This window comes from Cydia splendana, chromosome 14, assembly GCF_910591565.1.
Source record: "Cydia splendana chromosome 14, ilCydSple1.2, whole genome shotgun sequence".
Lineage (NCBI taxonomy): Eukaryota > Metazoa > Arthropoda > Insecta > Lepidoptera > Tortricidae > Cydia > Cydia splendana.
In genome coordinates this window covers 2,453,513-2,467,853 of record NC_085973.1, presented here as the reverse complement: position 1 = coordinate 2,467,853, position 14,341 = coordinate 2,453,513, and the positions used below count along the sequence as shown (strand labels likewise).

At 34.7% G+C, this 14,341-nt stretch overlaps 1 protein-coding gene across 1 annotated transcript in view; it reads right to left on the bottom strand.

The window, feature by feature from the left end:
* Positions 1 to 4,125: 4,125 nt before the first annotated feature.
* The window catches only part of LOC134797069 (uncharacterized), a 32,199-nt gene continuing 21,983 nt past the window's right edge, over positions 4,126 to 14,341 (bottom strand). The window contains exons 4-5 of the mRNA XM_063769290.1: positions 8,336 to 8,468; positions 4,126 to 6,159 (exon numbers count right to left, since the gene is read on the bottom strand). Of these exons, the coding sequence (XP_063625360.1) occupies positions 6,071 to 6,159; positions 8,336 to 8,468 (222 nt within the window). The 3' untranslated portion in view covers positions 4,126 to 6,070. The remainder of the gene's footprint in view (positions 6,160 to 8,335; positions 8,469 to 14,341) is intronic.

The following is a 14,341-nucleotide window of genomic DNA, read 5'->3' as shown; positions in this document are numbered from 1 at the left end:
GAAATAACTCGCTTTTGGTAAGAAAACTGATTTATGGAGTTACCACTCTTTCTTTACTTATATTTTACAAGCTTTTATTTAGTTCACCTGACCGTTGTCTGTCTGTCTGTCTGTCTGTCTGTGTGTAATCAAATCTGGCAAGTTAAATTTGATCCACATCCCGGTTTCCGATTGAGCTGAAATTTTGTTTACATACGTAAGTCGGGTGACAATGCAATACTATGGTGTCATCGAGCTGATCTGATGATGGAGACCGGAGGTGGCCATAGGAACTCTGTGATAAAACAACGAAACCTAATTGTGTTTGGGGTTTTTTGAATTGTCTCGATGAGTATTAGTTGCCTGTGGAAAAAAAAGTACAGTCAGCAATAAAAAATTGTACCAAAAATGAATTTTTTGCCAAAAACTGATTTCTATGGAACTAGTGCTTAACCTTTTGAACGCATTGAAACAAAACAAAATAACATCATAAACAAAAACGTCAATTACACGCCAGTCTCCAGCGCAAGCGAACTAATGTATACCTTACTAGAAAGTGTGAAGGTTGTTTTGAAAGCGTCCGCCATAACATTTGTCCATGGCGCTGTGGACACGACGAATTTAAGTGTTCTTGGCGTTCAAAAGGTTAAGTTACTTTTTTTAAACTTTCCTTTTGTAGGGTTCCGTACACTCCGCTGTCCGTCTGTCCTTCTGTCTGTTCGTATGTCTGTCTTTCTGTTACCGGGCTGTATCTCATGAACTGTGATAGCTAGGCAGTTGAAATTACCACAGATAATGTATTTCGGTTATTTATATAACAAGAAATACTAAAAACAGAATATAATAAATATTTAAGTGGGGCTCCCAATGGTACGGAATAGTACGGAGTACGGAACCCATCGTGCGCGAGTCCGGCTTGCACTTGGCAGGTTTTTTTTTACTTCTTTAAAATTTTATTAATGCCTATATGTTTTTTTTATACTCAGGAAGCCCGGTGGTGGTGGTGTGGTGGCGTCAAGGTTAGTTTTCATTTTATTATTATGTTTCATAATTGTATTTTACATTTTCACCATGTACCTACTCAGAAAGGCTTTTTTTGAAATCAGTGGACAATGTTACATTTTATCCCGTGGAGTACAAAGTTGTTTTAAAAAATCTTGTTTAGGTAGGTACTTTTCGCCGGCTGAGAATACGTTTGTGCCATATTCATTTTTGAGAAAAATCGTTTTAAGGGTTCCCAAAATAACAAAAAATATGCTATAATTGACACTAATCATCTAATCAATTTTTGAAAAAAGTTATTTTTCAAAAATGTTGTGCCATATCCGCATTTTACTATAGGATAATTACACTCTTTTAACCTTTTCGACGCCGTGTCAAACACAAAAGCAGTCACCCGGACGTCACGTCACCAAAGTGTCAAAACTGAAATTGAACTTTATGCATATGCACGTAGGTCTATGTTGCTCTGTGGTCTATGACCGATTAATCAGTCTTTGGCGTTGAACCCGCGGTGCGGATATCGGTCATTGGCGTCCAAAAGGTTAACAGAAAATTATCACAAAAGTGTGACATAATCCAACACTTTTGTGTCATGTCATACATTGTACGTTTAACACTTACTCATCAAAAACGGATATGGCAATATGAAAAATGCTTTTATTTCATGATTACCACTATATTCAAAATATCTGTGTGGTACTATAAATAGTAAATATATGTGCCTAAATGATAAGTAAGTTCAATATTTCCTAAATGCAAAACTTTTCGAAAAATATTTTTTTTGCTTCTTTTTGCTCTCCTGCAAACCAATGTAAGTGGCGTATGGCATAAACGTATTCTCACCCGACGTTTTACTAGCATTAAATTGGATTAGATTTGTAATATTTTTACAAGCTTTTAATTATTTTCATCTGTAGGTTTCTTTTCAAATCTTGCAAGCTAAAATAGAGTCATTTCCAATGGGGTTGGCCGGTCGAAGTATTTAGCAGATGGCGCCAGCATAGCTTACCCTGTCAATCCCTAGAATTGTGTCCAATTTTTGTTTTTTTTAATGGAGTTTTATGCCCTGGATGCCAGCCCTTTAAGCCAAATCTCATAGAATAAGGGGCAAGCTATGATGGCGCCATCTATGCAAACCTTTGACAGTTGCCAACCCCATTATTAGATTGAGCTTAAAACTTCACATACTTTTAGGTGACAATGCAATATTATGGTACCATCGAGCTGATCTGATGATGGCTACCGGAGGTGGCCGAAGGAACTCTGTGATAATAATTATGATAATACTACGCAAGCTCATCTAACCTATTTATTTGGGTTTGTTAGAATTGTCTCGATGAGATTAGTTGACTGTTGTAAAAGAAGTACAGTAAAGCTTGTATAAAAATGTCATTTTTGTCAAAAAAAGTTACAGTCATACCCCGTTTTTAACGACTAGAATTTTTCTAACCTCAAAAGTTTAGTAATTAACTTTTTCTTCCGAAATGCTAGCATATAGGATAGAATGATATCGAATATTGCAGTACAATAATTATGTAAACGACACTATACTCAAATTTAATTTTGGAGGAAAAAGTTACCACTACTTTTGTGGTTATAAAATTTCTATTCAGAAAAATACGTATTTTCCTCGCGGTGGTGAAGTTAGGCTCAATTAGACGATGCGAGAACTCGCATGCGAGTTTCGTTACGCAGCATACTATGTAGGGGAACAACACGCGAACGCGAAGCGAAGCGATGCGGCGTGGGGTGAATCAATCCTTTGATAACTATAGAAGTGTCCTACGTGGGCGATCTCGTTGCGAACGCGAACACCTTGGGCCCGCCGCGCCGCGCCGTGTTCGCGAGTTGTTCGCTTACGTAAGACGCAGCGTTACATTGCGGCCGGCATTAATCCGTTGCGTACGATGCGTCCGATACGTGCGTTGCGGCTTTGTGGACGTCTAGCTCAATACTACTACTAGGTCTACTACGCTGCTGCGCTACACTACATTCTGCGCGAGCGAGACAGCAACATAATTGCGTACACGGCGGGAAAAAAATGATAACTCGAGATATTTTATTGAAGAAATTCGAACTTAAAATAAACTTACTAAAGTTCAAATTTCTTCAATTTTTTCCCGACATTTATCAACTTTTTCCCGCCGTGTACGGAATTATGCGCGTGCGTTAGAGATAGAGAATGGCTTGTTAATGTAAGTAATTCTTCGTAGTTCGCGTCCTTCCACTAGTATTTATATGTTAGTACTTACATTAGTAATTAAATGTACATACTATTTTTTCATTGACAGGTTCTGGAAGTTTTTTGTCCTCGCGTTGCTTCTGGTCGGCGTCGCGGGTAAAGTTTACGGCCCGGGGCTACTGCGCAAGGCCAGGAAAAACTGCGGGGAATTCCCTCCTTGCACTCCTCGCAAGAACAAGTATACATAGTTCGAACTCGCTCCTTGTCGCAATAAGTTCCGGTAAAAGCTACTTAAAGAAAAGTTTCCATAGTTCGAATTCCCACCTTGTCGCAATAAGTTCCGGTAAAAGCTACTTAAAGAAAAGTTTCCATAGTTCGAATTCCCTCCTTGTCGCAATAAGTTCCGGTAAAAGCTACTTAAACAAAAGTTTTCATAGTTCGAATTCGCTCCTTGTCGCAATAAGTTCCGGTAAAAGCTACTTACAGAAAAGTTTCCATAGTTCGAATTCCCTCCTTGTCGCAATAAGTTCCGGTAAAAGCTACTTATACAAAAGTTTTCATAGTTCGTTCGCGTTAAGAATGCAGTAAAATTATCAATTCATCATTGTCCTAGCTACGCCCGTGATGATTTAACGCGAACGAACTATAACAGTGCAAGAGGTGAGAAAATATCGTGCTTAGTTTTAACTACCAATCACAATCACATACCGCTTGGATACACTTAATAATTATGTGCTTTAAGCAAATAGTTTAGGTATATGGATAATCATAATACGATTTATTGTCACAATCATTTTATTAAATCATTTCTGATTGTCATAGATTTTGTTTTATTAAAAATGTATTGAGTTAGGTTATTAGCATGGGCGTGAATTGAATACTGAGCTCAGTGAGTATCCCAAATGAATGAATAGGTATAACTAAAAGGCGATTATTGTCAAAAAACAAAAAAAAAACACACATTTTCATCATTCAAACATTTATTCGAAAAAAGATAAGTTTTAACTTACATTAGGTACCTATTTGTATTATAAGGTAGAGTAGGTTATAAGTAGGTACATAGGTATATAATATATAAGAAATATACAAAATGGCACAGTTACAATAAAATTATTGAATCTACAAATGTTTCAAGTATTATAAATGCTTTAGGTCAGCCTCAAAAACTGTAAATATATCGAAAGAGTATAAATAGATCATTATGCATTTCATATGTACTTGTTTTAAAGTCATGTTATATAAGAATAGAATTGACTATCCGCTCTAAAGTTATATCGTATTAACATTTTGTTGTATTTAATACATAGGTATATATTTTAATAAAGCTGTAAATATTTGTCCCATTTCAGTAATAATCCAATGCAATATTTCTACAGAGTTTTCTAGCCTTTTCCGTTTTGTAGATTAAAATAATCTATCAAATAGGTAATATTAATATATAATTTGAGTTTTGGACAGTCTGAAGTATTTAAGTTGTATTAAGCAATAACATTTAATACATTTAGGCGAATCTGACACTTACAAGCTAAATATCTACCCCACAAGACTGTAAAGATTTATAAATTTATAATAATCTTAGATTTAAACACTCGACGTTAGATTACATAGTTTTGAATACAGATGTAGTGCATAATTATTTTCCATCGTATTTTCACGGAAACGTACTAACGTGTCTTGCTATTTCAGTCAGTCTCGGTACAAAAAGTACAGAGGTTGATTGAAGTAGCATGACAAATACGAACGTTTCCGAGAAAATACTATGGAAAACAATTATGCACTATACATCTGTACCTAAATTTGATCTAAATACCGTTTATTAGTTTTATTTAGTTGGAAAAGAGGACATTTTGTGTGATACGAACATAATGGTCAATTTCCATGTATGTTCAACTGCAGACGTGGAAATGGAAAATATCGATTCCCATACAAAAATTTTAGGCGTTACCAAAATATTTCCATGTGGACATTTCGCAACTTTGGAAATTTTCCAACGACACATCAGTAGGCTCAATACTCGCATTTTGTCAGTCTACCTATGATCCTACCTTACTAAGGCATAAACCTTGCATACATTCGGCACCATTCGAGATCTTTCCAGGCACTTTTTTACCACATTCCGTTATATAATAATCATATTTCCTGGATTCAAATATAGAGTCACAAAATATTGTTAATTTAGTAAGCTAACACTAACACTGCATAATATCAAGAAAAGTTATGTCAATTTTAATGAAATATGAAAATACCTACTAATATTTCATAAAAAAAGATAAACTGTCGAAATAGCATGATTTTACATTGACAAGCATATATTTTGAAACAATTTCGAGATACGAATAAAAAAAGAAAAACTTATCCTTAAAAATGCAAAAAAACACGAACTCAAAATGAATTCTGTAAAAAATAGAAAAATAAACGTACATAATCCTTAATCTACCTTAATTATATGGGCATAAGCAACATTTATTTTGCCGCGTGGGATAATCATCAAGGGCCTTAGACTACAATCGTTTGTTGACAAGCACCAATCAAAAAAATAAATGCATAAGGCAGACGTGAATAAGTTAGCGAAGGTCTCCTTTTCAGCTTGGGCAAAAATGCTATCGTAATTAGATATTCTCCTCCACGGATCGTAAATTCTCAACTTATCTCGTGAAATTTTGAGAGCAGCTTCGGTAGTTATATGTTTTCAAATTCGCGAAGCCATACATAAATACCATTTTAAGCTCTATAGCTCTACATTCTTTACTACATTACTAATTCTACAGCTCACAGAACCACTTTTTTTGCTGCTCTATACGACACAAAGAACGATTTTTTACCACAACGAATGGTTAAGTTTCGACTGGCGTTTCCTACGACTAAAGCTAGGCCCCTAAACATCAAACATCATTGAGGTACTTTAGCTTAGGCGGTGTTGTAGATGGCGCCCTTGCTGGCGTCGTCCATCTTGTGGTAGTGGCTTCGGATCACCATGAGGAAATACAGATGGATCACTGTAAAGAGGAAACGGTCATGTTAAACAAATTCAATTCAAATTCAAAATAATATATTATTTCAAGAAATACAGAAATTTCAATAATAGCAGTACAGTAATCTAAGAGACAGTAAAATAAGAAATACCGAATGCGCGCACCCGAGCTGCATACATCGCCATTGTTAGTAGCTCGGTACTACTTACAGGGCTAGCGTGTCTTGTAGTAAGTCAAGTGTAAGTCTTGGGCAGTTGTGTAAAAGTCTGACAACACTGTGTTCTTGTGCGGTGTAGGCATTCACGCAAACATCAAAGGCGTCGGTCCACTGTTACTTTATACACTGTGGTATTATATAAGTAACCTGCTTATTTGAAGCATCAAATACCTCAATACCAGTTCAATTTAGTGTGATTCCGAACCAGAAATCTTTAGTTTAGTCTTTTAGAAGACTTTAATGCCCTTGAGACTGTTTTGGTTCACGCCAATCCTTTTTAGCGTCTGCAATTAATCATATTCTGGACAAAAAATATGCCGTCTTTGAGCAGTCGGCAAAAAATAGGCTTTTGTTTGATTTTATATAGACCACCTACGTTTTTAACATCTATAGATTCTAATGATTATTTAACGTAGCTACAATGTCAACAACTATTTTGAGATTTGTGTTGTACACCACTCTGGGGTGCCTAGGACAGTTAGGACAACAACATTATACTACATAATGTCGATAGATATCTCATTATAGGTAAATGATACATTAGTTTACGTTTGTGATGACAGATACCGCTCTAGACTCTTAATAGCTGGTTTCGTTGTTATTGCTTAATTGACTTAATCGTCTTTTTTTTTACCGAATGATCATATACAAATGAAGGTCAACATCAGTTGTATACATTATTAGATAAACTTTAACGTTAAACAATATATTTTTTATGATTTTTGGTACATTTAACAAAATGAGATCCGATTGAAGTATTATAAATGCGAAAGTAACTCTGTTTTTTTAATGATTTATGAGGTAAACGAACAGACGAATTACCTGATGGTAAGCGATTACCACCGCCCATGGACACCTGCACACCACACTACTGCTGTGTGTCTGTCTATCTGTCTGTTACCTCTTCATACTTAAACCGCTGAACCGATTAAGATGGAATTCGGTCTGGATATAGCTTGAAGCCCGGAGCAGGACATAGGATAGTTTTTATCAATCATCATCATTAAACTGCAGGTCTTAATATTAAGCTATATTTTTTTAAATAACTATTTGTTTCTGACGGTCAAGATAAAAAAATTCACGATTCAAGCCTCATGCCTCATAGCCTCTTTAAAGTACTAAAAATTCTGCATAAAACAGTGATGTTATAAGGTAATTTTTGTGAAATTAATATCAAAGTATGCGTAATTAAGAGCTTTTTTTATTAGCCTATAAGATAAAGATCCCAGCAGTGGGCAAAGCCTCCCCTCTTTACCGCCATTTGGTCCTATCCAATGCACACTCCACTCTTTACTAAATGTGTCAAGGTAGTCCCTATAAAGAGCTAAATAAAAACAACACACACAAACGAAGTCGCGGGCAGAGGGTATCAATAAATCGATACACAACATAAATAAATATTGGACGTTATATAGCTTGTAGCATGGGGAGCGTGCGTCATCACATTGCATATCGGCACATCTGCGCGTAGATAAAGGATCGTCACTGTCGAAGGAATGGGTGTACAGTTGTAGTGCGTAATTATTTTCCATCGTAAATTCACGGAAACGTACGAACGTGTCTTGCTATATATTTCAGTCGGTCTCGGTACAAAAAGTACTGAGATTGACTGAAGTAGCATGACCAAAACGAACGTTTCCGAGAAAATACCATAGAAAACAATAATGCATCGGACCCTGGCTGAGATAAATAATGAAATATTTACGCAAAACAATGGTGTAGGATACAATGTTGAAGACTGAAGGGCCCTGGATAAGATAAATAATGAAATACTAACCTAAACCAATGATATTAGAGATGATGTTGGAGACGGCGGGCCCTGGCTGAGGCCAGAGAATATGATAACGGCGATGATGAAGATGGGGGAGTAGATAATGAAATACTTACACAAGGCAATGATGTTGGAGACGGGAGGGCCCTGGCTGAAGTCGGAGAACTTGATCATGGCGATGATGAATATGGAGTAGATAATGAAATACTCACCCAAGGTAATGATGTTAGAGATGATGTTGGAGATGGGAGGGCCCTGGCTGAGGCCAGCGAAGAACATAACCACGGCGATGACGAAGAAGATGGCCGAGTAGATCAGGTACGCCTTCACGTGGCCACGCTTGTTCTGAAAAAAAAAGTTTTTTTTTTTAAAGATAATAACTACGTTTATTTCATTTGTTTTTACATAGTCACGCTAAAGTAGGTAATTATACTACAGTGAAACCTGGATAAGTGAGACTTCAAGGGACGAGCAGATTTGTCTCACTTAAAGAGGTATTCCACTTACCCAGGCTCTCAGTTAGCCAGGTACAAATAAATGTCTGTCTCATTTATAGAGGGTCCCATTAATAGAGGTGAGAATAGAGGTTATATCTCAGTTATAGAGGTGGTTAATAATTTAAGTCTGTTTAAATATTTCTTTGAATTTATTTTGAATGATTTTCTAAAGGATAGATTTTTTCAATTAAAATTGATACGGACTTCATTGCGTCTTAGAAATTAATTAAATGAAAATTTGTTTATTCTTGTTACTTATCAAGATTTCAGCTTTCGTTTCGATAGTTTTAACTACATAAAGTAACTAAATGAAACTTGAAGTCGTTTAGACACAATTAAGCAAATGCGGAATTTGTGGATAGACTAAGAGTTAGGAAGAATACGGAAATAGATCAATAAAGTCCAAGTTAGAGAGGTCATAGATTAACGTTATCTCAGATACAGAGGTAATTCGTATAACATTCTAAAAAAACAATTAGCAAAATATAATCTTATAAATATAGTCTCAGTAAAAGAGGTAAAATACACTCTCTGTCTCAATTATAGGGGTAAATGTGACTATAAAATCACAACAACTAATCCCAGTTATAGAGGTTCGTTTAATCTCACTAACAGAGGTAATTCAGTGCTAAAGTGTCGGGACCGCACCATGAGTCCCAGCTATAGAGGTTTCTCACTTATCCAGGTCCCACTTTTAAAACCAGGTTTCACTGTAATTATAAAAAAGTATATCAACTGAAATAGATGTCATGTACTACAGAAAAACTGATCAAGCTCTCTAGCCCAGGCCGGATTCGAACCGATGTCTTCAGCTTTCGCGGTTCCGACATTGGAAAGCTATAATCTATTTTACCTTAAAAAATCTCAAATTTAACTTGCTTGTTAAAAAATAATGCGAGAATTCTGGCTAATACATAAATGCATTCAATGCAATTCAAATATTTAATGAAACCATTGTTTTAATACTTATATGGACAGGTATATCAAGAAATTAATTCAATTCAAATTACAATATGCTATTATAGGAAAACAAAGAAGTTTGACCTTGACTAGACGAACTAGTTAGGACTCTCAATGTTGTTGGGTGGATTTCATCACCAAAAATTTCACCATACAAAAAAATATTTTATTTTAATGTTTAATTTAACACGATTCTAGCTGGGTAAAGTAATAGGGGGCTGTATATTGAGGATATTTATGGTATTTATACAATCATTTGTGGCTTATATTTGAAGTTATCGCTTTCGGAAAATAAAAACGCAAGATGGTGATGACAATCATGGTACGGTAATGACTCTTTTATAGACGGTAATGACACTGCATGTACGGTAATGACGATTTGGGAACTAATTTATATATGTATTAAAAACGTATTAAAATAACAAAAACTTTTTTTAATTGTAAGGCTTTAGAACTTTAATAAACATGACAAATAACATGTTTTTGAACATAAGACTAGCTACATAAATTATTATTAGAAAATTATAAAAAATACATTTTATTCATATAAATAAATATATAACAAGTATTTTTATTGTATAATTTTAAATAATTTATATTCCGAAATAGGCAATTTATGTATTCATTAATTTTTTTGGGTTTTTTCAATGTTAAATCATATTAACAATATTGTACTCTTATTATCAGTTTAAACCCGCATCTTCTTTTATCTACTGCATAACTTGGTATTTATATCATATTATAAAATTGCTGGCTTACCAGTGAGCTTAATTTTTATAATAAATAATAAATTCGTTTATTCGCGACCAACTTGGATCAATAGTGTTAGTGACAGTTTTTATCTTAAGGCTAATGTTAGTATCTATAATATAATATACACAATTATTTACTTACTAGCTAATTCACTACTACAATCTCATATAACTATTTCTAATAAATAAATAAATAAGCAGATTTTCTCAATAAAACAGTTTAGAGAAAATCCCCCCACCTACTTATTCCTGCGCACATGGATCATGCAGCAGTTATTTATATACAGGCCATCAACCCTGTCCGCAATCATGATATATGATATATTACTTTTTTTTGATAATTTGATTCATTGCATAAGTTTGTATTTTTGTTGTTTTATAAATTAACTTTAAAAATAGCTATAATGATTTAAATCCATATATATATTGTTTAATAGCTAAACATTAATATATAATCAGTGTTTTATAAGTTGCAAGACCCCTACTTGTGATGCATGTCATAAGTTACAAAATGTTAGGTATTGGGTCCGGTGACTACCCAATGGTATAATTATTAATTGCTGTAATTATATACATCAATTAATATAATATTATCAAAAAACATAAGGCCATTACGATAGTGAGCCAGTACCGTAGCCTATGGTCGCTTAAAACTTAATATATGTTGCTTGTTTAAATACTTTGTTTTAACACGACTAACATGCAATTACAGACTCTAAGTTGCACGATTTACATTATTAGATAATAAATAATAAACATTTGTATGTTCTAAGTTCTAAGTGACCTAAATTTTGCCTACTTCAGTCAAAATGTTATTTAAAACTAACCATCCTCTAGTGTGAAAAAAATAGTCATATCTTCTTCTACATTTATTCTACATTTATAAGGTAAACATTATATAGTGTTAGAAGACATAGATAACGTTTTTCAAACATACAGCTTAATTTCATAATGAATTATAGCAAAATAACTAGAAAAGTTTCTGAAAACCGTCATCACCATACACATGAAATCATCACCGGTCGTCATTTTTTCCCGGTGATGATGGGTATGGTGTTGACGATTTGAGAGTTTTTTGTTTTTATTTCTAGAATACGAATAATAGTAGTTAATGTCTATGCTACACAATAAACTTCATGTAGTTTGCCATTCATTTCAATAATTATTTCTAATATATCATTTGTAACTTTTTTAAACCAAAGCATAACGGTGATGATGCTCTGTTGTGACAAACTACGTTTTACAAATTTGTTCGTAATATTTCTCACGATTCAATGATGTGACTTTATAGTGAAATCATTTTTGGCGTTCTATATTAAAGTGAAAAATAGGGCAAGGACCTTTAGCGGTATTTCGTTGTTCATACACGGAGATAAGCTCACATTGACATTACCATGACGGTGTTGACGAATATTCGTGACAAAATTTTAAATATTTTTAAATGTACTTTCTCGGTGAAGGAATTATTGCATATTTTCCCATGTGTTAAACAACAACATGGAAAAGATATAAGTAAAAGAAAAATCGCAATCGTACGATAGGTATGCTATAATTTTCACTGCAAACAATAAGGTTCAGATTTTTCCGGTAGACGGTGATGATTTTAGACACATAAAACATTTTATATAAAAAAAACTATTAAGTTATTGGAGATGGTAATTGAAGGAACATGAAGATAATAGTTCTTAAAAACATATAAAAAAGTTGCAACTCGCACAACCTACTAGTTTTTTTTATAAAGACCGAACCATAAGTTTTCGCAGGATTTTGAAATCCACCCTGTTATGTCTTCTCCCTAGTGCATGTTATACTCATAAAATATTTGTTTAAATTTAAACTTTAACATAATTCGCTGCCCCAATATTACAGGGTTCCATGTTTCAGTTTTATCGAACTGAAATTGAACATTGTCATAGTGACATTAAGTCAAATTTCAACTATTTTTAAAATGTAACATAGAACCCTGTAATATTGGGGCAGCGAGATGTCAATAGATGACATCGGGTGCATCGACAAACGCCAATCGAAAATAAATAATGTATTCGGAAGACCGATGCTACGAAAATTTTACTCATGTGACTAATATACATTATTTAACATATTGGGTGCCGGGAACCGGCCCCGGTTCTTTGTTCGTAGTCGCTTTCCTCTACAAAGCGGGAAAACGCTGGGATCGGCTACGAGCGTAGCGCTACGAAGCCGTAATATTTGACGTATCTTAAAGCTCGAATGTGTTTAGTTTCGATTGGCTTTTTCTATCAACGCACGTCGTGTCGAATGATGGTCCCTATGACATTTCCTTAAAGTCTCTTTTGGTTGGGCTTAATTTTACCCATTCAGCGCTAACACGTTGTTGTTTGGCCTCTACGAAGCATTTCCGCTACATACCGGTGATACCGGGATATCCATATGTTATCGGCTACGACGTAGCGCAACGACCGTAGCTTAGCGGTTAGTGTGTTAAAAAAATTATTGAAGTTAAATAAAAAATATATTAAACTAACAATTTTGTGTGTTAAACTTCCAAAATTGTCTGAAAACATTTAACGTGTCAGTTGGTGTCAGCTACTCCCTAGCTCCATATCAGTTAGAGGTGGAGGTAATCCTCATTGGATACTGCCGGTCCGGTATCCGGCAGCATGCCCGACTCGGCTGCGTTAGAGATTTTTTCCCCAGCCGCCTACGGACTAAACCCCTCCACCCTGTGAAGTGTTTTGTTTCTAGAAACTCGTGTAGGGACCATCATTCGACTTCGAGGTAAGTAGGTACCTATTATACACGTGTTTTTTGCAGGTCTAGATCGAGAAATAACACGTGTTTAAATTGGCAGCGCAGATCGAGAACTAACGTACCAGGTGGCGATTACAATCGTTACAATGGGTTACATATGAGATATTTTCCGATATAATTTTGAACATAAAACTGAAGTGATTGTAGTTTAATAAAGTAGCCATGGAACGCCTTTCCAAGCCAACTGAACAAACAATTGATATTAAAGTCAACAGCGTAAAGCACCGAGACGTTTCGTTTGCTTTAGGTACACGTTTATGTTATCATTAAGAGGGAAGAATAGCATTGCGATGCTAGGTACACTTTGGGGTTCCGAAGGGTAAAAACGGGACTCTATTAACTACTACGACTCCGCTGTCCGTCTGTCTGTCACCAGGCTGTATCTCATGAACCGTGAAGGCTAGACAGTTGAAATATTCACAATAGATTTATTTCTGTTGCCGCTATAACAACCAATATTAAAAAACAGAATAAAATAAATATTTAAGTGGGGCTCCCATACAACAAACGTGATTATTTTGCAGTTTTTTGCGTAGGTAATAGTACTGCGCGAGTCCGAGTAGTCCGACTCGCACTTCGCAGGTTTTTTGATGAAATTTCCTTTTCGTGAGAAAACGTTAAATCTTAACAAATCACTTTGATTTTGATGTCGATCGCTTCAGCATAATATATTCTAGGATTATAAGTTTTGCTTTAATAACATTTTTGAAAAAAGGAAAACTATAATAAACCTAGTTTTTCACTGTGTCAATAACGTACAAAAAATCAAGGAGAATAGAAAATATTTAGAAGTGGAAAAATCATTTTCTCTTTTTGTATGGACGAGTACGTACGTAGTATTCTTCGCTCTTAACAGTTAAGAATTTCAAAAAAAGTTTAGTACAAAATGTGTTATAAATATGTAGGTTTAACATTTGCATTATACGCCACCGCGCATAACAAAACCTTGACATTGCGAAACCAGTTATGTATACAAAACAGAGTAGTTATATTTAGGTATAACTATTCTGTTTTATATTGATTTATTTGAAACCAGATTGATCTTGAATGCGCGAATATGGTGCCTACCTATAGATACCTAATACAGGTAAACAATTACACGATTTATCAAATGTTACTTTTAGTCTGCGTTAAGTGTAGTGGGGTAGTATTATGATTGATTCCTGTAGACTATACTCTGGCAAAGGCACTTTGTTAGTAGAAAAAACCGCGAAATTCA